The sequence below is a fragment of the Phyllostomus discolor genome, chromosome 1 (assembly GCF_004126475.2).
Source record: "Phyllostomus discolor isolate MPI-MPIP mPhyDis1 chromosome 1, mPhyDis1.pri.v3, whole genome shotgun sequence".
NCBI classification, from domain to species: domain Eukaryota; kingdom Metazoa; phylum Chordata; class Mammalia; order Chiroptera; family Phyllostomidae; genus Phyllostomus; species Phyllostomus discolor.
This window is the reverse complement of record NC_040903.2, coordinates 99,495,514-99,519,402: the sequence shown is the minus strand read 5'-3', so window position 1 is coordinate 99,519,402 and position 23,889 is coordinate 99,495,514. Positions and strand designations below refer to the sequence as shown.

General features: G+C 37.3%; 1 protein-coding gene and 1 pseudogene across 9 annotated transcripts in view; both read right to left on the bottom strand.

The window, feature by feature from the left end:
• The window catches only part of FAM13A (family with sequence similarity 13 member A), a 275,554-nt gene that overhangs the window by 182,898 nt on the left and 68,767 nt on the right, over positions 1 to 23,889 (bottom strand). For all 9 annotated transcript variants that reach the window (XM_036026552.1, XM_036026543.1, XM_028505893.2 and 6 more), the window contains one exon: positions 2,386 to 2,539. In XM_036026552.1, the coding sequence (XP_035882445.1) occupies positions 2,386 to 2,539 (154 nt within the window). The remainder of the gene's footprint in view (positions 1 to 2,385; positions 2,540 to 23,889) is intronic.
• LOC114493516 lies at positions 2,538 to 2,651 on the bottom strand (annotated as a pseudogene).

Sequence of the window (23,889 nt, the reverse complement as noted above, 5' to 3'; positions counted from 1 at the left end):
ATCAATTTATACTTGTCTGAGCTCCTAATCTCCATTTTAGCTCCCTAAATATCATGAAAATGTCATCCATTTGACTTTATTTCCTATCCTGGGGAACACAGAGGTATGTCAGTGGACATGTTGAGGGCTTTTTCCCATTTAAAATACCTTTTTGCTTTTTTATACCTTAGTGATTTTCATGAGCCTAAGCTTATTTTCAGCTCAAATATTGAGTATTTATCAATGGTTTTGTGCCTGTTACCTCTTTTTGTACACATCTGAATGGTAACTTGGTTTTTGATTGCCCTTTTATATTTACTATTTTCAGTATGTTGATAATTTCATTGTCAGCCTCCCAGTTTCTGTTTACTCTAGCTTCCTCTTGGTTTATATGTTTCTATGATCTTAGTAACGTAAAAACTTGCTTTCTAAACAATGTCTAGTTTTAGATATCTAACTGTGGCTAGCATATTCTTCATTATTGGGGACCCTAAAATGGCACTGGCACATGCTATTAAAACAATTCCCATAACTTCTTTTTCATCCTTATTGGTTACAATTAAGTCCATAACATCACAGTCCCCTGTCGCATTACCTACCCTCTCAGAGATAAGAGTATTTCAGGATCAGTAAAAAAACTATCAAATATTCTGCTTCAGCAGAATGATGCTTCCAGAGCATGGACGTGTAGTTCCAATCATGACATCTGTCTGCCTCTAGGCCAGATCTGGAACTTGCATTGGGAGAGTAGCAGTCATATTCATCCACCTCAGGTATCTGTATTTGGTTCACACAGTATTTTCGGCTGATGTGTCTTCTCCTGTACTCCCATGCTGTGCTCTCCACCATGCTTAAAGCTACAAGCTCAAGGATTTCCAGGCAGGGCACTCTGTCATGTATCTCAATAGGTGTCATGTTACTTGCACAGACTATAACCCCTTGCTGACATAGTCCAGAGATTACCTAAATCTCAGAACGTTTGTCTCGCCTATTTTCATTACATTTGAGAATTTCCTCATGATTTTATCAGACCTAGTTGAAAGGTATTAGTGTTAAAAGTATTTATCAGAGATAGAGCTGAAAGAAAGTCAATCACATTTTAGCATCTTAAAAAGAAACCCCTTGCAAAGTACTACAAGAACTGAGAGAACAAATTAAAGGTAAATTCTTTCTATTTAAAAAACAATCTATTTCATTTTTTGGTAGCAAAACTCATATAAGTAGATTTTTTTCTGGTTATTTCTTTTGAATCATTGACATTTTCTCAGCTGCCAGGTTAGCTCCAGCATTAGGTTGCACTTGATATTCTCCACAGTATTTTATTTTACCATCTTATCTGAGAATTGTTCTTCCCTGCCCTCAAATTTCAGCTTAAAGTTCTCTTTTATTATTCTGGTAAGACACCTGTTTAGTGCATTTCTGTCAGATGTGCTCTATCCCTTACAGGGCATCTGGTGTATTAACAACATAAGCCCCCAGTCAAGAAAACCCACTTTTTGTCTTCTTTTGCTGTTTTGATAGGGTGCTACTTGGTACTCATTGTCTGTTAGTTCTTCAAAGACATGCCTTCAACTGGAAGAAGAAACGAAAACACCCCTTCAACACCCACGCCAAGTACCTCTTATTATTCGTTGCCATATGAGTACAGTCTATAAATCTGGTAAGTTTCAGGAAACCTCCCGAGAGAACCTTCCATATCAGTTCCATCAGGATTTACCTCAATGTAAATGAGAAAGAAGTAGGTGTCTTCCCTCTTTTCCCTCAACTGGAGGATTTAGTTTGGATGTTTATCCTCTAACTCTCAATTGTAAATTTTAAGAGACCTAGATACATTTACCTAATGTGTAAAGAATGTTATAAATTATCAGCCAGTGCATATAAATTTTAGATACTATTATCAAGAATTCCTCTATAGGTTTTAAAAATATTCTCCTTTATTGATAATAGTTGTAAATGATTACATATATAGGACTTAAAATCTAAAGTTGAACTTGGAAGTGTACCAGACACAAGAAAGACAAAAAGACATAGTAATACTGCCTAAAGGAATTTTGAAGTAAGCTAGCATTCCTGAGCACAGACATAAGCATGTATCATATCCCCCCATACCACCAGACTTCCATAAAAATGTGGCACACCCAATGGACCATAACACTGAGCTCATATAAGTACTTTTGAGATGATTTTATAGCAGCAAGGAAACATCAGTTCAAATTATTCTCTAATCTTAGACGAGTACAAACACTTGATACAGAGAATGGACTTCATAAAAATAATTAAATAAACATAGGAATGACATTCTGAAGTTATATCCATATGGAATTTTTATGACAAAGAAAGATTTAAATAAATGACTTCCATGCAAAATACAGCAATACTGAAAATTAAATAGTAATTTTTACTTACTTTTACTACGACAAGCTTCATTTGGTTTTCACACCTCTGGTTATCATTTTCTGTGTATTCTACTTCAAACAGGGTATTGTACTTTTCTAGCATTATAGCCATTATCTTGTTGCAGAGGTCTTGTTCTTTCATGCATTCAAGCCCAGGTGGCACACTAAAAATAAGGGGAAAAATTGAGAGGAATTACTTTGGGAAAAGTTTTCAATTAGCAATAATTGTGCCTCAGATAAACCTCATTGGCTACAATACTGCCACTGTGCAAAGCTGAGAGGAATTACTATGTAAAAACAAAAATGCCAGAATAGCTATTTCAGGCTTATAGTTAGACATCTCAATGACTGAGCAGCCTTCTTACAAGAACATATGGGATTTTCAACAGGCTTTATGGCACAGGTGGCAAACAAAAGACCAAATCCGGCCCTCCACCTTGTTTTATCTGGCCGGCACTCTGCCTGGTGGCAGCGCCGAGCTCCTTGCCCCTAGTTAAGGAATAGTTACACTTATACCGTCCTAAAATTACATTTTAGGCAATCCTTTGAAGGCAATCATGAGGCTGATGTGGCCCCCAGTGAAAATGAATTTGACACCCCTGCTTTATGGCGACATATACAATATTATTGGGACAACTGCTGATTCCCAAGATCTGAAGCAACAGCTTGTGCAGAATAAGAAAAGTACTTGTTGTTCAGGAAGAAGTTATAGGTTAACATGGGTGCAATAATGCATTGTATATATTAGGAATTGCTACATGTAAAGTAACATTTACATAAAAGTAAAAGCTATAAAGAACAAGTGTCATGACAAAAGAATGGGTATTTTATCATGACAGAAATACTCAGCCACACAAATAATAGTGATGCAGTCTTTAATAATTTCTTAGATAATGCATAAAAAGTACAAAAATTAGAGGAAAAGATGAATACTGGTGGGAAAAAATACTGATAATTGGTTGAGGCCGAGTGGTGGGTACATAGAAGATTTATTAAACTATTCTGTCGTTTTGGTATGTCTAAAAATTTCCATAATTTAAAATAAAGTGGGAAAAAACCCTCTGAATGTAGAAGACACCACAATATAAATAAGATGAATATCTCTTCAGTAAGATTAGTAGAATACAAGGTCTGTCTGAAAAAAGTCCAGCCATTTTTAATATAACAAGAACAGTTTGCATGACAACGATGTAACCTGGCAGCCAAGGAGAGTGAACTAGAATGCACATGTGTGAACAATAACAACTTTACTGTACTAGTCGGCGGGGGTGGTAGATGCTGTTGAGTGAGCATGTGTGGTTGTTGCATTCAAAACGACTGAGCAAGTAGGGCAATGAATCTGCATCATATTTTGTTTTAAGTTTGAACAGTCCTCCAAATCAGAACAGAAACTATTTTGATGATTCAGAAGGCCACAGCTCTTGGCAACTGATGACTGACAGCTTCATCACAACAAAGTGCCTGCTCGTGCATCACATCTCATGCAGAGAGTTTTGGCAAAACATCAAATTACCCAGGAGGCTCAGGCTCCCCAATAGCCCAGATTTGGTGCCCTGCAACTTCTGGCTTCCCCCAAAACTAAAATCACCTTTGAAAGGGAAGAGATTTCAGATCATTGATGAGATTCAGGAAAATACAATGGGGAAGCTAATGGCAATTGGGAGAACTGTGTGAGATCCCAAGGTGCCTACTTTGAAGGGGAATAAAGGCATCATTATCCTATGTACAATGTTTCTTGTATCTTGCATTCTCTTCAATAAATGTCTCTATTTTTCCTAGTACATGGATGGATGCTTTCTGGACAGACCACAGCATGTAAAGAATTCCTGCTAATAATAAGAAAGTGAATTTTAAAAAAAGAGACAAAAACATGAGTTTAACAACTTATAGAAGAAAATATTGATACTTGAACAGTCAATAATTATATGAAATGATACTTAACATCATTGAGTAACCTCTGTATTCCCAGGGAAAAGCTTTTTAAAAAGACCTTAAATTTACCCCTTAGGCTGATCTTGGCATAAAGATGTCTACACAATTTAAAAAATCAATAAAAATAAATACAGCAAAACCTGGAGGAAAAGAAGAAAAGGAGAATCTGACTTCCAGAATTATCATGAAGTATACAAAGTAACAGGAAAGTATGACTTATTCAAGGAACAAAACATGTTACAGAAACTGTCCCTGAAAAAAAAGACCTAATGGCAGATATAATAAAGATGTTGAAAGAACTGTTTAAAGATGCCCCCCAAAACTAAAGGGAGATGTGACTAAAGGGACATGTGACGAAAGTAAAAAATAATATGGGAATGAAATGGAAATATCAATAAAGAGAAAGTCCAAAAAGAAGCTGAAAGAAATTCTGGAGATGAAAAGTATAATAAGTGCAATGAGAAATTGATGAGAAGAATTCAAAGGCATATTTGAGCAGGCAGAAGAAAGATTCAGTGCACAGGAATATAGGACAATGGAAATTATTAAGACTGAGGAACAGGAAGAAGAAAAATTAAGAAAAGGAGACAGAATCTAATGGACCTGCAGGACACTAGCACGTGGACCAACATACATATTACGGGGGTTTCAGAAGGAGAAGAGAAAAACAGGCAGAAAGAATATTTTTAGAAATAATGGCTAAAACTTCATGATGAAAGACATGAATACAACAATCAAAGCAGCTCAGAAGACTCCAAGAGATTCGCATTGAGACACATTATGATAAAACTTTTGAAGGACAAAGAGAAAGAGAGTCTTGAAAGCAGCAAGAGATCCCATACAAGGGATCCTCAATTAGACTGTCAACATATTTCTCATCAGAAACTTTGGACATCAGAAGACTGATATATCCAAAATGCTAAAACTAAAACTTGTCAACTAGAATTATCTACCTGGCAAAAATGTCCTTCAAAAGTGAGGGACAAATTAAGATATTCCTAGATAAACAAAAGCTTAGGGAGTTAGTTACCCCTAGACCTGGTCTGCAAGAAATGCTCAAGGAAGCACTGCACAGTGAACTGAAAGGTCATGGAACAGGAACTTGAGGCCTTATGGAGAAAGAAGAATCTCAATAAAGGTAAATATATGGGTAAATATACAAGCTAGTATTATTATAACAGTGGTTTGTAACTGCACTTTTTATTTCTACATGATTTACTACATTTAAGGCACACAATTAATTAGCGTAAAAGCCAGTAATACTGTAACTTTGATTTTTAACTCCAAATCTTGTTTTCTACATAATATAAGAGACAATGCATTTAAAGGAATAATTAGTTACCCTAGTAGCAAAAGCAGACAAGGAACCTTCAAGAAGAGGACATTAGAGGCCAACATCCAAAATATCCAACATCCATATAGATGCAAAAATCCAAAACAAAATATCAGCAATCTGAATTCAACAATACATTAAAAACATCATACACTATGATCAAGTGAGATTTATTTTAGGTATGAAAAGATGGTTCAATATCTGCAAATCAGTCTGATATACCACATTAATGAAATAAAAGATATGACTCATTTGATCCTCTCAATAGATGCAGAAAAAACATTTGACAAAACATCCACTTATAATAAAAATTCTCAACAAATAGGTATAGAGAGAACATACCTCAACATAATAAAGGTCATATATAATAAGTCCACAGTTGACACCATACTTAACAGTAAGAAGTTGAAAGCTTTCCTCTAAGATTAGAAACAAGACACAGATGCCCACACTCATCACATCTATTCAAAAGTTTTGGAAGTCCTGGCCATAGCAACCCAAGCATGTGTGTGATTGGTGTGGCTCAGCTGGTTGGGCATTGTCGCATAAAGCAAAAGGTTGCCTGTTCGATTCCTGGTCAGGGCAGGTGCCTGCATTGTGTTTTAAAAAAAAAGGCTTAACTAGGTAAAGGAGGATGAGATATTTCATTTGCAACCTCTCTTTGTACTGTCATCATCTGCTTCATCAATACTTTTAGAATACCTTCAGTTCGCCAGGACTGAATGTACCTAACTGCATTATCACTAGATCACATTACATAATCTTGTCCATATTAATTCCATGCAAATAAATGCTGACATGCTGAGACAATCTCTCTTATGTAGTTCTTTGCAAAATAGAAAACAAATCTATTACTGAAAGTAATCACTGAAAGTCAGGCTTAATAAACTTTATAAAAGGTAAAAGTTCCAAATGTATATTGTCCTATCTATGAGTCTATTGCGATTGACCTATGTTCATTTATTATAATTACAAATAGGGTATAAATGAAAAAACTGGAAGATTTTTAAGAAAGATAACATTTAATAATAAAGTTCCCAATGTTTCTCGGAATTGAGGTGAGGCAACAGAAAAACAAAAATTTATAGAAGTGTTTATGCACCTAGCTCCACCTTAGGCAATGTTTTCTTTTTTACAACCTACTTATATTGGTGTGTCCACGTATTCAATTTATATTAAGCATGTCCGTTTTCATTTCCCTCCTCATATTGCAGATTTTATGAATAGTGCCACTTATTAATCCAAGTGATGAGTCAGTCTTTTCTCCTCAAAAGCACCAACGGAAGATAAAACTTCCTAAATTAAAGGTCTAGAATACTACATGAACAATTACCCAACCATGTCTATATAATAATCAATATTCTGGGGAAATTGAAAAAATTCACACAAATTATTTAGATATTTTTCAAATATCCAGATGTTTGACACTGTATTACCAATCATTTGGGTGGTAAATAAAAAAATAAATTTTTAAAAAATAAAAAATTTTTGCACACACCACCAGGATGTGATTGAAGGTAGCAGTGACCTGGGAATTGGGAGGCCTGTGTGAGCACAGGGACACAAATACTTCCCCTCTGCTGCTGGCTGTACCCCTCAGACTCCCAGCGCTGGAAGCAGAACCAGAAGGTGGTAGGTTGCTCAGGTGATTCCCCTCAACCCCCGTCTGAGGTATCACTTTTACCAGAGCCAGAAAGCTAGTTTCAAGAAAATTGAATAGATCAGCACATGCAGCTGTGAACCAGCTCCTTCTGGGCTCCAGTAACTGCTCCTAATAAGGGGTTTCAGGCCATGACCACAGGTGGGAACTGTGGGAAGTGTCCTTGGGGTGAATGCCACCCAGGGCATGGCCTGGAGCCTCCCAGCCTAGAGTTGGCAGTGTCAGAGGTCACCATGTGCACTCCTAGCAGATCTGGTTGTAGGAGGAGAGCAGGGTGGGCAGGCCAAAGGAATCTCCAGGACCATCAGCCCACATGGACCCCACCAGCGGGAAGAGCTAGGCATCTGATTTTTAGAAAAAGCCACTTTGGAGCAAAAAGGGAAAGTCAGAGGAGGACCCTTGGCTCTCATCTCTGGCTGAGCTAGTGGCTCCAGAGAGCAGGAAGTGAAGCACCCTGTACAACAGCATACAAGATGTGGAGTGCAGAGTGATTTTCTGTCAGTCAGGCAGAGGGAAGAACCCACCAAAAAACAACCCAACAACCGAAACCCAATTACAACCACATAAAGGGCAGCAAAAGAGGATCAAGTTCAGGGATTGAGGAGATTATACCACTGAGTCCCACAGGTCTCCTACCACAGAAGATCACACCAAAAAGACAATGAATCAAAGCAGATAAATATAACAAGCAGGAAAAAAACAAGAAGAGTCATCTAAAATGGGGAGACAAAGAAACAACTCCCAGTCAAAAGAAGAAAGAATCCCCAGAAAGACTGTTAATGAAATCAAGGCAACCAAACTATCAGACACCAAGTTGAAAATAATGGTTGTAAGGATGTTCAAGAAGTTCAGTGAAAACTTCAAAGAACCCAAGGGAAGCTTCAAGGAACTTATTGTGAACCACACCAGCATTAGAAAGGACATAGAAACCATCAAACTATCAACAACAGCCAGGAAGGAATGAAGAATACAATTTCTGAATTGAAGAACACAGCAGATGGAATTAAAAGCAGGTTAGATGAAGCAGAGGATCAGATCAATGAGCTGGAGGACAAGGTAGAAAAAAATTTCTAATCAGAGCAAATAAATGAAAAAAGACTCAAAAAGAACAAAGAGGGGTTAAGGGAGCTGCAGGACAACATGAAACATAATAAATATCCATATCACAGAAATACAAGAAGAAGAAGAAGAGGAGCAAGGGACGGAAAACATGTTTGGAAAAGTAATGATAGACAACTTCCCTTATCTATTACTAGAATGATGACAGAAAAAGTCACACAAGTCTAGGAAGTACAGAGGGTCTCAAACAAGAGGAATCCAATGAGGCCCACTTCAAGAAACATCATAATAAAAATGGCAAAATTCAAAGACAAAAAGAGAATCTTAAATACAGCAAGGTAGAAACAGACAGTAACATACAAGGGGGCGCTGATAAAGCTAGCAGATGACTTCTCAACAGAAACACCACAAGCCAGAAAAAATGGCAAGAAATATTCCAAGTAATGGAAAGCAGAGGCCTGTAACCAAGACTACTCTACCCAGCAAGGCTATCAATTAAAATGGAAGGTGAAATAAGGAGTTTCGCAGACAAAAAAAGGCTAAAAGATCACACCCCTGCCAAACCAACATTGTAAGTCATGCTAAAGGGACTGCTTTAAGAAGAAGAAGAAAAAGAGTGACAGAGAGAAACACAGGTACAAAGGGGAAAAATGGCAATGAGTAAGTACCTATCAATAATAACCTTAAATGTAAATGTATTAAATGCTCCAATCAAAAGACATAGGGTATCCAAATGGATAAAGAAAACTTGATGTGCACATATGCTGCCTACAAGAGACCCACCTCAGAACACAGGATCTACACAGACTGAAAGTGAAGGGCTGGAACAAAATATTCCAAGCAAATGAACAGGAAAGAAAAAAGTTGGGGTAGCAAAACTTATATCAAGTAGATTTGGAAACAAAAGCCATAAAAAGAGTCAGAGAAGGTCACTTCATAATACTGAAGGGAAGAATTCATCAAGATATAAACATTGTAAACATATATACACCCAACATAGGAACACCCAAATATATAATGAAAATCTTGGAGGACTTCAAGAAAGATATAGACAGTAACACACTTACAGTAGGGGATTTTAACATCTCACTGTCAACAATGGACAGATCTTCCAAACAAAGAATCAAGAACGATATTTTGGCACTGATCAACACTCTAGGTCAAATGGACTTAACAGAACATTCCCCCCCCCCCCAAAGCAAAATATACATTCTATTTAAAGGCACATGGAGCATTCTCAAAGACAGACCACATGACAGGACACAAAACAAGCCTCAACAAATTCAAGAAAGTTGAAACCATATCAAGCATTTTCTCAGATCACAATGGCTTCAAAGTAGAAACCAATCTAAAGAAAAAACTCAAAAACAGTCAAATTCATAGCAACTTAATAATATGTTATTACACAATGAATGGGTTTATGACAAGATCAAGAAAGAAATCAAAGAGTTTCTGGAAACAAATGAAAATGAACTTACAACAACCCAATACCTATGGTAAACAGTGAAGGAAGTCCTGAGAGGGAAGTTCATAGCAATATCTAAAAAAAGAAACATTTCAAGTAAACAATCTAACCTACAAGAAATGGAGGTACAACAACAAACAAAGCCCAGAGCAAGTAGAAGGAAGGAAATAACCAAGATCAGAGCAGAATTAAATGACACAGAGACTAAAAGAACAATTCAAAGGATCAATAAATCCAGGAGCTGGTTCTTTGAAAAGATAAACAAAATTGACAAGTCTTTAACCAGACTCATCAAGAAAAAAACAGAGAGGACCCAAATAAAGAAAATCAGAAATGACAGTGGAGAAATTACAACTGTATTTCTGATACCACAGAATACAAAGGATTGTTAAGAAATTACTATGAAGAACTATATGCTAAGAAATTTGAAAACCAGGGCTAAATGGACAAATTTCTAGAAACAGACAGCCTTCCAAAACTGAATCAGGAAGAAGCAGAAAGCCTGAATAGACCAATAACAGCTAGTGACACTGAAGCAGTAATAAAAAAAACTCCTGGCATACAGAAGCTCTGGGCCAGATGGCACCACAGGAAAATTTTACAAAACACGTAGGGCAGAGCTAGCCCCTATGCTGCTCAAACTATTCCAAAAAATCCAAGAAGGGAGGACTCCTGAACTCTTTTTATGAGGTCAGCATTATCCTAATTCCAAAACCAGATAAAAGATACAAGAAAGAAAGAAAACTATAGGCCAATACCACTGATGAATATAGATACTAAAATCCTCAACAATATACTGGGAAACTGCATCCAGCAATACATTAAAAAGATCATACACCATGATCAAGTGGGATTCATCCCAGGGATGCAAACATGGTACAATATTCACAAATCAATAAATGTCATACATCACATAAACGAAAGGAGTGAAAAATCACATGACTATATCAATAGATGCTGAAAAAGCATTTAATATAGTACAGCACCAATCTATGGTTAAAACACTCAGCAAAGTGGGAGTATAGGGGGCATACCTCAATAATAAAAGCTACATTCATAAAAGAGTCAGTTAATAAACTGTCTAAATTTTAAATTGATGATATAATATTTCTGGGATGTACACTATTCACTCAGAGTAATATTAACCTTTCTGGCCACTGAAATGTGAATGGATAATATTCTTAAACTAAAAAGAACCTAAATGTTCATCAAGAGGGAAGTGAGTAAATTACAAAACATAAAGGAATCCTATAATAAGTTACAACAGTGGTATATAGATTAATATTTGCTGACATAGATGTTAATGACATTATTTAAATGCTAAAGTTAGTAACAGTATAGTATATTTCTTTTATGTAAAATGCATTACATTTCTGTGTAGATATTTCTAAAAGAATATTCAGAAAAAATGTGAATAGTAATGGGTCACTGAGTAGTTTTCATTTTTTACTTTTGCCCTTTTTGGTATTATTTTGGTAAAAAAACAAGTGATATTTTAATGAAACTAATAATGTTGCTTGGAAATCTTTAGAAGTGATGAAAGTATGTGCTTCTGTGAAGTTTAATAATCAGATAACAGTATCATTACCTCACCCAGATGAAATAAACAACTTTTAATAAGATGTTCACGTGTTCTGTAGCAACAGGTTGGCCTCCCAGAAAGATTACTAATACACTAACTGTTTCATTTGAAACTTTCTTAGTAAAGACAAGAAAACTTCACCTTAGTGTTTCCTATAGTGAAACAATTTTCATTGGCAAAAAAGGCATTAATAAACATCAAACTATATACTTTACATAAATAATTTTTATGAAAAGAACATAAAACTACACTATGTGAAAGATAAGGAAACCTCTTCTGCCTGTGAGTAGTAAGTGGCATTCCTACATGTGATACTTTTGGAAGATATATGACCTATACACTCTTAGGTCAACTAAATTAAAATCTGTTTCCTGATAGCACTGAAAATTAATTTTATACCTAAATTTTGTTACACAGTGTGGTTCACCTTAGAAAAAATGTCTCTACAGAATAAGTCATGATGATGAGTGTATTCTTTCTACCTCTGTAGAATGTTTGCAATTTCCCTAGAGTTATAAGAGCAGGGTCTCCCTTCACACATTTTTAAAAATTTATATTTCATAGCTCCTTGTGTGTACGTTTAAGAGACCAGGTTGTTAGTTGGTGCTGAACCTTATACCCTACTGAGATCAAAGGTATTTCAAGCTCGCAGACATCCACATTTACTTAATAGGTGCAAGTGGTGAATGAGTCATCTGATGGGCAAGCCAATGAATAAATGAATGCTTAGTGTAAACTGCTTAGTGTACAGCACACTCCTTAGACAGGTCCCATTGAACAATAACACCAATAAAAAAGCAGCTGTAAACAACTCTCAATGTGCCAGAAAACGCAGTAGGTTTGACTTCCATTCAACACAAATAGAATGAGGGAGAGGGGGATGGGCAGGGCAGGGGAGAGTAATGGAGGAAAAATGGGGACAACTGTAACTGAACAATAAAAAAAATTTGAAAAAAAGAAAACTCCCTGAATAGTCAACAAGAAATTAAAGTAGTTGCAATCTGCCTACATAGGTTAGGCAACAGGATATAGTGATGAGTTGATCTGCATATCTCTCATGTGACTGAGAACAACCACAACTGTTAATTTAATAAATATGTAAACAGTTTTTGATTCAACAAATGTTTACTAAGTATTTTCTTTGCTGGTACAAAGTGCTTCAGACAATACCAAGACTAAGGGCAGGATAGACCTGTCCTACAGAAGTTTATATAATGGGGTGAGGGGCAAGAAAATTATATAGAATATAATTATACAAATATAAATTTATAAATTATATGTTTATAATATATAATTAATAGAATATTCCCCTCAGAAAGGTACAGAGTAGTTCAAGATAGGTCACAAGAGGTAAGAATTATGTATTTTGGGGGGTTGTCTATTTGGAAGTTAAAAAGTATCATTATTATTATTAGGAAAGGCCTCCTACAGGAGAAGGTATTTGATACAGGACTTCAGGGCTACGTAACAAGCTAATACAATCACATCTTCTAGAATCCCCTCACAGAGAGCACCAACCAGTAAGCAGAGTAAATCAAGAACCTAACATGCAATCTGCTCTTTGTAGATATTCTGTACAGATGGATATTCTGTAACAGAATATCTACAAAGATGTATTTGCACACTGGTATTAGTGTTCTTACTGCCTCTTCTGATATAATGAGAAAACAAGCACAGCATGACACTATATTCTTCACATTCTCTTTCCTTTTATAATTGAACAGGCAGTACTAGGGTATTCACTTCACCTAACATAAGGAATTCTACAATTTAAGCAGCTGTAATATTCCAGGTTTCCTGTGTGATGAGCATTAGGTCATTCTTTGCCTTCAGTGGAAATGAGACAGTATAGAGATTTGGACTTGGGAATGGAAAAAAAAAAAAAAAAGCCAGGTGGCCAAGAAGCCAAGGTAAGACCAAGTGGGATGTTGGACTGGCTGACTGCAAAAAATGTCATCACTCCTTCACTCCCTGCTCCAAGAAAAAAAATTCAGAATTTTACCTCCCTACTAACTGCTTGCTTTTCCTACCCTGACATGGACAAATCCACAAGTCTACTTTTTGCCAAAAGCCTGCCTTTTTGTGCAAGCCCTCTTTGTCCTCAGCTTATGAAAGCAGCCAAGCAGAGCCAGGCCCTGAACATGTCCAGAGGACCTTCCCTTCCTCTCTGCTGCCTCCCTTGTGCTCAAGCATAAGCTTAGTAAAATCTGTCTGGAAATTCCTCTGGGTTTGCCTGAGAAATCCCTGGATTTCTGTCTTGGAGAATCCAAGGCCCCCAACACTGATAACAGGAATAACAGTGCCTTTCACTGAGAGAAACATAAAAAGACAAGACATCTGTGGGCTATGCATGAACTACAAGGTGATCCAGACTGACTCTGGGTTTGCTCCCCTATCGAAAATATGCAGTAAATTTCTCTCTCAAACAAAATATCCCTCTATGGACAGAATGGAAAGTAAAGAGCAATCCGTTTAGAACATTATGAAGGAAGAAAAAAATGTTCCAATTTTATGGCTATTTAAGACACTGAAAAGCAAGTTAAACATAGGCAAAATTATTTTATGTAAAGACCTTTATGAAAAAAATGTGATTAAAAAAACATGTAATGGAAAATTTACTGTGTTAACGATTTTAAGAGTATTGTTCAGTAGTGTTAAGTATATTCACATTGTGAAGCATTTCTTCAGAACATTTTCATCTTGGAAAGCTTAAATTTTACAGCCAATAAACAACTTTCCTTTTCCCTTATCACCCAGGCCCTGGGAACCACCATTCTCCCTTTTCTTTCTATGAATTTGAACAGATACTTCATATAAGTAGAATCACACAATATTTGACTTTTTGCAGCTATATTATTTCACTTGCCCTATGTCCTCCAGGTTCACCCATGTTGCAGCTTTTGTCAGGATTTCCTTCCTTTTCAAGATGAATAATATCCTCTTCTATGTATATACCACATTTTGTTTATCCATTCATTCATGACTGGACAAGTGGGTTGTTTATACTTCTTGGTTATTTTGTATAATGCTATGAACATTCGTGTACAAATATTTTCTTGAGACCCTGCTTTCAATTCTTTTAGATAAGTGCCCAGAAGAATTGCTAAATCACACAGTAGTTCAGTTTTTAAATTTTGAAGAACAGTATGAAGACCTCTGACTACTAATGTGATTTCCAAACTTTCTGCCTAGAACCTGGACTATACCTAAGTATGCCCAACAGAAACCTATTTATTTTTTTTCACTTTATTATCTACTACATTCCATTCCAATATTTTTAGTCCATCTTGATTCTGTTATTCTGCATTAAAAGGAATCATATTAGTGTTTCTATCAATGAACCACAATGAAAAAATTCTTAGAGTTAATAAAAAATGTTAAATTGAATTAAACACTACCAGTCTAGTGCAAATATAAGCAAAACCAAATAATCCAGTCACTAAAGTGGAATCTAGAAAATCATTATCCTTTCTTGTTAGTACTCTCTAACTCAGCACTTTGATTTTTTTTACTGCAGGGCCCTTTTTATGTTTTGTAATTATAGGGTAGAAGGTAAGAATCCAGATTCTAAGCCTTGTATTCAGGTTCAAACCCTGTCTCTTCATATTATTATTATGCATGACAATGTGTAAGTAACTAAAACCACATGTGTTTGTTTCTTCATTTACAAATTTGGGATAACATTACCTAATTTATAGAGCTGTTGTTAGGATGAAATGAGTTAATATATGTAATTTGTTAGAACAGTGTAATGGCTAAAAAACCGTTATCTGTGATTATTACTATAATTATTATTATTTGTATCATGTTTTTGTCTCTCTTCTTCCCCCAAAACAGAAAGTCACTGAGGGCAGACAGCATGTCTCAGATTCATCTACTGTATATCTGGTGCAAGTGACATAGTATGTGCTCAATAAAAAGTCAGTAAATGAGTCCTCTTCCCCTTCCAAACTCATATTCTTCAGTAATTTTTTAAAGTATATTTTTTATTATGCTATTGTAGTTGTCCTATTTTCTTTCTCCCTTTTATTCCCCTCCATCCTGCACCCCTCCTCCCACCAGCATTCCCCCCCGCCTTGGTTCATGTCCATGGGTTGTACATATAAGTTCTTTGGCTTCTCCATTTACTATACTGTTCTTAACCTCCCCCTGTCTGTTTTGTACCTACCATTTATGCTTCTTATTCTCTGTACCTTTTCCTCCTTTCTCTGTTCCCCTTCTACTTGCTGATTACCCTCCATGTGATCTCCATTTCTGGGGTTCTGTTCCTATTCTAGTTGTTTGCTTAGTTTTTGTTTTTGTTTGTTTGTTTTAGTTTCAGCTGTTAATAACTGTGAGTTTGCTATCATTTTACGGTTCATTGTTTTTATCTTTTCTTAGACAAGTCCCTTTAACATTTCATATAATAAGGGCGTGGTGATGATAAACTACTTTAACTTGACCTTGTCTGGAAAGCACTTTATCTGCCCTTTCATTCTAAATAATAGTTTTGCTGGGTAAAGTAATCTTAGATTTAGGTCCTTGCCTTTTATGACTTGGAATACTTCTTTCCAGCCCCTTCTTGCCTATAAGATTCCTTTTGAGAAATCAGCTGTTAGTCTTATGGGCACTCCTTTGTACATAACTCTCTCCTTTTCTCTTGCTGCTTTTAAGATTCTCTCCTTATGTTCAATCTTGGGTAACTTAATTTTGATGTACCTTGGTGTGTTCCTCCTTGGGTCCAATTTCTTTGTGAGTCTCTGGGCTTCCTGGACTTTCTAGAAGTCTAGTTTGTTGGCCAGACTCTGGAAGTTTTCCTTCATTATTTTTTCAAGTAAGTTTTCAATTTCTTGCTTTTCCTCTTCTTCTTCTGGTACCCCTATGATTCAGATGTTGGAATGTTTAAAGTCCTGAAGGTTCCTAAGCCTCTTCTCCTTCTTTTGAATTCTTTCTTCATTCTGTTTTGGTTGAATGTTTATTTCTTCCTTCTGCTCCAAATCATTGATTTGAGTCCTGATTTCTTTCCCTTCACTGTTGGTTCCCTGTAGATATTTCTTTATTTCATTTTTTATAGCCTTCACTTTTTCCTCTATTTTGACCATACTCAACCATTTCTGCGAACATCTTGATTACCAGTGTTTTGAACTGTGCATCTGATAGTTTGGCTATCTCTTCATCATTTAGTTGTATTTTTTTCTGGAGTTTTGGTCTGTTCTTTCATTTGGGCCATTTTTTTTGTCTCAGCATGCCCGTTATGTAGTAAGGGGTGGAGCATTTGGTACAGGATGGGGTGACTCACGTGGCTGCATTGTGGTACTGTATGTGGGGTAAAGATCCAAGAGGGAACAATGCTGCTTGCTCTGCTCTTGGCTGGCTTTCAGTCACCTCTTCTGCTACCCACAAGCAAATGGGGCCCTTCTAGTGCTGATTCCCAGCAGGGTGGGTTTGTGTATGTTCTCGGACCCTGGGGGTCTTGCCAACTAACTCTCCTGTGAGGCTGGGAGTTTCTCCTACTACCTCAACCCCCATAGGTTTTTTCAGGAAGAGGCTTTAAGGCTTTATTTCCCTGCATTGGAACCCTGGGCTGTATGGTCTGTCTTGCTCCCCAGTTGCTCCTCCTGGTTTATCTGCACACAGATGTGGACCTCCAGTCTGCCAGTCGCTGCCTTGCCGCACATCCTCTCTGCCCAGCTGCCTGTCTCTTCCCATCCTACTAGTCTGAAGGAATGTTTCTTCTTTAACTCCTTGGTTGTCAGACTTGTATACATTTTGATTTTCTGGCAGTTCTGGTTCTTTTTTGTTTTTAAAGTTGTTGTCCTTTTGGTTGTGCGAGGAGGAAAAGTATGTATATCTACACCTCCATCTGGGCCGGCAGTCAAAACTCTCTTCCCATTAAAACTCTCTCTCATTAAATTTTTTTAATGGGAACTTTCTCCAACGCATTTCATATGTCATCATCTCTGTTGGATCACATCTAAATGGTACGTCTTATTTTTGTTCATTGTAGAAATGAGAGATATTTCTATCTGATTTGAAACACAGCAAAGAACAACAGGAAGAAAAGTCAGTGGGAAAAGCATTGTACCATTATAATTTTAGGAACAACAAATAAATCAAAATCCAATTAACAGTCAGTTATTATCACTGTGGGCAGAGGTGAATAACTGGGGGAAAGGGAGAAAAATTCTTTTGGAGACTGTAAACCAGTTGATACTCAGTTGTTAGCAGGAGTTTTATGCATGTTTTTTCTGGCATCATGTCAGAACAGTGCCCAGTGCTATCACAGCGAGGGGACCGGCTGAGTGACAAAGGCCATGTGCGTGTTTACTTTTCACAATTACAGTCCACTGGATACTCACTTTTCCTGTTTATTCCTTTTCACAGAGGACCTGCCACAATACCTGAGCTTATTAAAGGCTTGTTGACTCAAGGTGGGAGGCTGTCTGGGTCCAACGGCCAAGAAGGGGAGATAATGTAAACTGACTATTTATTTACACTGTCTCTGACACCATGCACATACAGAACACATCTTTCTTAAGTTTCACCTTTGCACCACTATGTTCTCAACAACTGGAGAGTGGGGGTGGACACCACTGTTTCTCAACACAGCAAGTACAAAACTACGAGAATCAGCAGCAAGGCAAACTTGATTCTTTGAAATAAGCTCTCCAATTTTCCCCTGGCCGTGACCTAGAATCAAGCTTTGATAAAGTAAGGATACAGTAATTACTTACCTCACAATGAAATGTTTCCAGTTAGAAACACTTGGCAGCTGTTCTCAAACTTTTTTCCTGTCCTACCTGAATGGGGATACACAGTTTTCTCTCAAGAGCAAGAGAAACACTGACTCAATTTCCAAAAGTACTTTTGAGGTCTCTAACCTTTCTTGCACTTTTCTTCATCACATCTCTTACTTCATCTTCCTGCCCTTTTTACCTTATCGAGCATAACAGGTATTTAAACTCCAGGATATAAGAGCTAATTGTCTTAATTTTTTCCCGAAGAATCAACTGGCATTTATTTTACCTCTACATCCTCAAAATACTATTTATTTATTCAACAGAAATCCCTATGACACTATCAGGGGCTTTTGGGTCACATAAAGAAGTTGAACCAAGCTCCTCCATCAAAGGAGTGTACATTTTAACTAAGGGGACACGGAATAGTTTGTGAGGAAATGACATAATGGCTCAATATAAAAGAGGTTCCAAGAAGGTCATATAACTATGCTATAAGTTACTAGTGGCAGTAGTAACTAACATTTAAAGATGCAGCATTTTCACATTAGCTCATTAGATTTTATCCTTACATGGCTCTGTGGTAATATTCATAATTTCTATATTAAATATAGGAAAATGTGAATCAGAAAAGTTTCATGACTTATCCAGGTGCCATAGTTTTAGGTGTCAAAGACAGGACTGCTCAGACTTCCACTCTCTAGATTTCTGTGGAACACAGGATGGAGAGGGAGCTCATTGGGAGGGGTGGCTAGGAGAAGCTTCCTGAAGGATGCTGGGAAACCAATTAGGTACCAGATAGACTCAGGATGGTTCAGGTAGAAGGTAGAGTGGGAAAATGAGGGCACCTCTGATTGGAAGGAAGGTGTGAACAATGCATGGAAGTGAGAACATAATGGGACACTTTACATTGAGCTAGGCCCCATTAAAGGCAGGGACAGAGGGGGAAAGCCTTCCCTGCTAGAATGGATTTCTTTCTTAGGCCATATCAGGCTTTAAATAGTGACAAGCAAAAGACTGCATTTTAGGTGGATTAACAGTGATGTTGGAAAAGACAGAATTGCTTACCATATAACAGAAGGAACACCGGTTTTGGAACTAAAGGCCCTGGGTCACATCTCTGCTCCACCACTAACTAGCTGTGTGATTTGGGCGTGTCATAGCCCTTCACTGCTACCTCCTCACCAGAAGAGGGAAAGTAAAGCTTTTCATGAGAACCAAATTAAATAGTGACATGAAAGCACTCCCCTTTTAAAATTAGAGTAGTACACAAACGTAATGTATTATTTCACACTCTATTATGGATCAGAGAGAGGAGAGGTTTAAGGCAGAGACTTCAATGGGAAAGTTATTGTAATGATTTAGAGAAGATGAGTCTGGAGTAGGGTGATGACAGAAGAAATTTCAGGACTTTAAAGACATGAGAGAGTGAGAATCAGCAGGATTAGACACTGATTTTTTATTATGAGGGTTACTGAGAGAAGAGGGTACCAATTCTGCCTGAACAGAGCAGAAACAGGTTGGAAGGGAAGTTCGATGTTCTGACAAGTAAAATGGACCATTATGCACATAGAAAAATGGAACAGGAGAGAGAGGGGGCAGAGCGGTGACGGTGATTTGTGGCCAGACCTTCCCAGTACCTTATTTCACTCTCTCCTTCAGGGATCTCTTCCACATGATTCCAAGTGCTCAAAATATTTCGGGATCTGTTCGGCACACTACTTTCACCACTATTGCTCCAGGCCACACCAGGATCACCCAATAGCAGGACCACTGCCCCCCGTACACCTTCCACTGCAGCCAATTGTGACCTTTTAAAAATGTGAGTTGGAAAATGTCACTGCCCTACTTAAAACCTCCCAGCTACTTTCATTTTAGTGAGAACTAAGTCTAAGCTTTTCACTCTAGTTGATAAAGCTCTACACAGTCTGGCCCAGCCTCCCTTTCCATCATCATTTCCTCCCATTTTCCAGGAACACAGACCTATTCTCTGTTTCTGGAACCTGCCTCCTCTCTGAGCCTGGAAAAAAAGAAAAGGTAACACTCACTGAATGCTAACTAGGTAGAAGCACTTTACATGTCTTAACTCACTTAAGCCTGCCATCTCTGTGAGGTAAGTATTACCACCGAGCCTGTTTTACAGAAGAGGGAGCAAGACTCAGAAAGGTGAAGGAAACTGTCCTAAGGCATCACAGCTGGTAAGTGGTGGAGCTTGAATCTGAATGTGGTCAGTCGGGCACCCACCTGTGCTCATTTTCTGACCTGACTCATGCTCCTGCTCTTGACTGGGCTGACTTGTTACACTTGACACCTCAGTGTAAATGTTACCTCTACAGGAAACCCACAGTAGCCACTTGCTATTATATCACCCTACCCCCAGGGCAGGTGCTTAATAAATATTTGTTTTTTATTATAATTTATAATTATTGTAGTAATTTTGGAAATGTAAAGTTATTATAACTTTATAATTATTGTAATTTTGGAAATGTAAAGTACCCTTGACATACTGCATGTCGGCTTCTCCAACAGCTAAGGAGACCTGGTGGAGGCACGCACCATGGCCTGCTGGAAGGGAGCCGCCAGGTGGTGGGAGAGGAAGGACTGCAGCCAGTGCTCCTCACGACAGTTCTCTGCTTGTTAATCTTATTTTGCTCCCGTCGTTGAAGGATTTTTGACAGTGTATTTCCAATCAAATTTTGATGACAGAAGCCATGCATTATGCTTAATTAAAAGAAAGGTTGTTAAGCTAAAACTCTTAGCTACAGAAAAACTGCTCATTTTAGGTGTACGTTTAGGTTTTTGAGTGAGTGGAACTGGTAATATAAATGAATGAGTGGCCAAAATGGCTAAGAAATTCACTAGTATTTTGCTCCTCCTTAAAGTCATTTTCAAAAAAGAAAAGTTGCTAAGTTGCCACAATAATAAACCTTTGTTTCTCTACTTTAATATTAATTTAACTTAAAATAAATGAGAATCTTTAATCTCCCAGTTCACCCAATGTTTCCACCATCTCAGTATGGTATGGTAGGGCCATGCAAAACCCAAGCTAAATGTTTTCTACCAGGCTTTGTATATCCAGGATTATCAGTACGTTCATCTAACCTAGCCTGACCCTGCCATGTCTCAGGGTCCACGTGGATTCTCCTAATATACACAACACTGCTGCCTTTCATTTCTTTGGGCAAAGCTGTGTTTCTCTAGAGCAGGGGTGTCAAACACATTTTTACCGGGGGCCACATCAGCCTGGCAACTGCCTTCAAAGAGCCAAATGTAATTTCAACTCCTTAACATTTAAGGAGTAGTTATATTTATACAGTCCTAAAATTATTTCAGTCCTTTGAAGGCAACTGCCAAGCTGATGTGGCCCTCAGTGCAAACGAGTCTGACACCCCTGCACTAGAGAGAACTAGGATTTGTACCTGACTGACACAGCATGAAGGGGTGAAGTCATTGCCCAACATCGCTGAAGTTGGTCTGCTATCTAACTGAGCCCCCTTGGTTTCTCTAAGATCACTTTATTTGGAATTTATTTATCCATTTTATCTATTAAATGGATAAGGATAGCCTAGGGCTGATGAATTTTCATGAGACAAGGAAAATGTTTGCGATCTCAGGATTCCAAAGTACAAACAACAGAACCCCAAAACCCTGCAAAATTAAAATTGGTAAATATTTCAATGTGTAAAAATATAATATCAATTATTCAATTACAACTTAACAGAAATCAATTTTTAAAATAATTTAAAATTAGTATGGATATGGGTGTATTTTAATGTTTGATGTGATATTGTATGAGACAGCCAAAAGCAAGAGTGTTTAAGACCTGGGAAAGTCTTTGGAAAGATGAAAATAAAAAATGGTCTCGAAAAGCAATACACTGAAATAAAGGCAAGGAATACTTGCCATTTCTGTTTAAAAATACATCAGTCAGTGGCTCTTCCCTTGGTGTAGCTCACAACCCCAGCATGTTGTGGAAGCAGCAAGGCTTCTTAGCTTTCCTCAGGGCAGCCCATAAAGAATGAAAAATAAGTTGCTGAATTATTAGATATCATATGGAAATTGAAACAATTGGCATCTAACAAAATTCCAAGACATTCTAAAGCTTCCGCCATGGAAGCAAAAGAAAATCATTTAGCTTATGTTGCAGCTAGACAGGCAGCATTAAACAGCCATATTATCCAGACCTGAGAATGCTCCTTGCTTCCCATTAAGTTAATAAAATACTTTCTTTTACAGTTCCAATGGACAGCTGCAGAAGAAGAAAAGAGGATATGACAACAAACAGGGGGAGTCTTTGACCCAGACAGAGATATGATCCCAGTCAGAAACCAATCTTACCTATAGGGACTCGATTACTTATACTTCAACATGTATACGAGCTAACACATTGGGGTCATAAAAAGATGATTTCATGAAGCAAACAATACCGAAAACCTCCCACTGTAGCTCATAAAGTGTAGAGCAGATGTTCTATCTTCCAATTAAACAAGCCCTGGAAAATCATTCCATGGGGCCCAAGGACATTTCCCACTTCCTTGAGCTCTACTGGCAGTATGGTAATTGGGTTTTATCCAAATGCCACCATCCCAAGAATACAAATATATATTAGTTATAATTTGATATTTTTTCCCACCTGGTTGAGGCATTCCCATGCAGGAGAGCAACAGCCTTCATGATAGGCAAATTATTATTGGGAAAACTTAATTCCCATTTGGGGAATTCCCTCTGAGTTACAATGACTCATTTTACTAGACAAATAATGCAATCCATTTGTAAGATTTGGCCTATTTTACAGTATTTTCATTGTGCCTATCAGCCCAGTGGTATTGGTAGAACATACAAATAGTACAATTAAAACACAATCAGGTAAATTTTCAGAAGCTTTTAATCTCCTTTGGCCAAAAGCTCTCCTTGTAGTACTCCTCAACCTGAAACCTACTTCTTTTGGTAAACATAGCCTTTCTCCGTATGAAACAGTCACCAGCTGCCCCATTCATCTGAATGAAGGGGCATACGAACCAACTTTATTAAAAGGAGATATTCTGCATTATTATCAAGAACTTATTAACCAACTATAGGGACTGATAAATTAGTGCCATTCATTTCACAAGTATGCTCCCAGGAGACAAAGACTTCAAAGACCACGACTTATGACGGAAGATTTTGTCCACTGGAAAATCCATCAATTAAAGACTAGCTAACATCTTTGGAAGGAACCTTACCAGATGCCAACCAAGGATGGACATCTGCCCCTGTCTCTGACATTTGCCTCCACCTACAGCAGACATCAAAGGACTTCTCCAGGACGAGAAGCTGCTAATATCAGAGACAGACAGCTATCCCAAGATACTGATAAGGCCAGCATACCTACAAGTTGATGTTGAACTTGATTAGCTTGATTGTCTTTACCTGTCTGCTAATACTAAACATCATAATAATAGTTACACTTGTTCTTTGGGCTTTTTAAACTGTGTATATAGCCCAACTGTTAATAATTGCTAAAGGTGTATAACTTTTGTATTATCAATAATACTCCTTTTATGGTTTCTCTTAGCATTTAGAAGAAATGCTATTGCAAAAGGAAGGAAAAGAGGGTATATATAATTTTAGGAGAAGTTAAAAGAAAGTAGTTTGTCTTAAAAAGTTGGCTATTTCTGAATGAGTAAAAAGAACCAAACTAGAAAGTTAGTAGAAACTTTCTACTGTAGAAAGTTAGTACAAAAAGAATATTGAGAAAGGAATTCCATGCATAAATGCTAGAATTCAA